Source organism: Antrostomus carolinensis, unplaced genomic scaffold, assembly GCF_000700745.2.
Source record: "Antrostomus carolinensis isolate BGI_N321 unplaced genomic scaffold, ASM70074v2 scaffold24029, whole genome shotgun sequence".
Taxonomy (NCBI): domain Eukaryota; kingdom Metazoa; phylum Chordata; class Aves; order Caprimulgiformes; family Caprimulgidae; genus Antrostomus; species Antrostomus carolinensis.
Genome location: NW_010339552.1, coordinates 3,008 through 3,680, shown reverse-complemented (window position 1 = coordinate 3,680; position 673 = coordinate 3,008). Strand labels below are relative to the sequence as shown.

General features: G+C 50.4%; 1 protein-coding gene across 1 annotated transcript in view; it reads left to right on the top strand.

The window, feature by feature from the left end:
* Positions 1-68: 68 nt before the first annotated feature.
* Positions 69-673, top strand: part of LOC104531105 (natterin-4) — a 2,960-nt gene continuing 2,355 nt past the window's right edge. Inside the window, exons 1-2 of the mRNA XM_010175895.1 lie at positions 69-83; positions 431-539. Coding sequence (XP_010174197.1) covers positions 69-83; positions 431-539 — 124 coding nt within the window. The remainder of the gene's footprint in view (positions 84-430; positions 540-673) is intronic.

The following is a 673-nucleotide window of genomic DNA, read 5'->3' as shown; positions in this document are numbered from 1 at the left end:
ATTTTTTTTTCCTGAAACCACCTAAAAAGCAGGTTGTGGAACCGCGGCGCCCGGGGGCGGCCGAGGCGATGCCAACACCGCAGGTACGGCCGGTACTTTGGGGTCCTTTGTGGGTTTTTAAACATTTTTGAGGAAAAAAAAGCAATTTTTTGGGTAATTCTTCAGAAAGAATTTAAAAAAAAATCAAACTAAAAAAAATGAAACTCAGAGAATTGACCCAAATCGGGGGTTTGGGGGTTGGTTTGGGTTGGAATTCCTGATCTCGCCCCTTTCCTCTCCCAGCTGGTTAAACGTTAACGTGGTGTCAACACAACCCGGTGGGATTTCACCCCAGAAAACCTGGCTGAAGGTCAGGAGATGGTCACGAGCACGATCCTGGCCGAGGAGATGGCTCTGGGCAGGGTGACACCTCCCTTGGTCTTGCCCACAGGTCTTCCTCGCTGTCCTCCTCCTCTTCCTCAGCCGAGGAGACAACGGGCTTGATGGATCTCCTGAAAGGTCACCGGTGGGAGTGATGAGGAGACATCTCCAGCCCTTGGGTGAGTCTTCTTTGGTTGGGTTGACCATGGTTGGTTGATTGGTTGGTTGGTCGTTGGTTGGTTGGTCGTTGGTTGGTTGGTTGGTTTTTGGTTGGGTTTTGGTTGGGTTTTGGTTGGTTGTTGGTTGGTTGTTG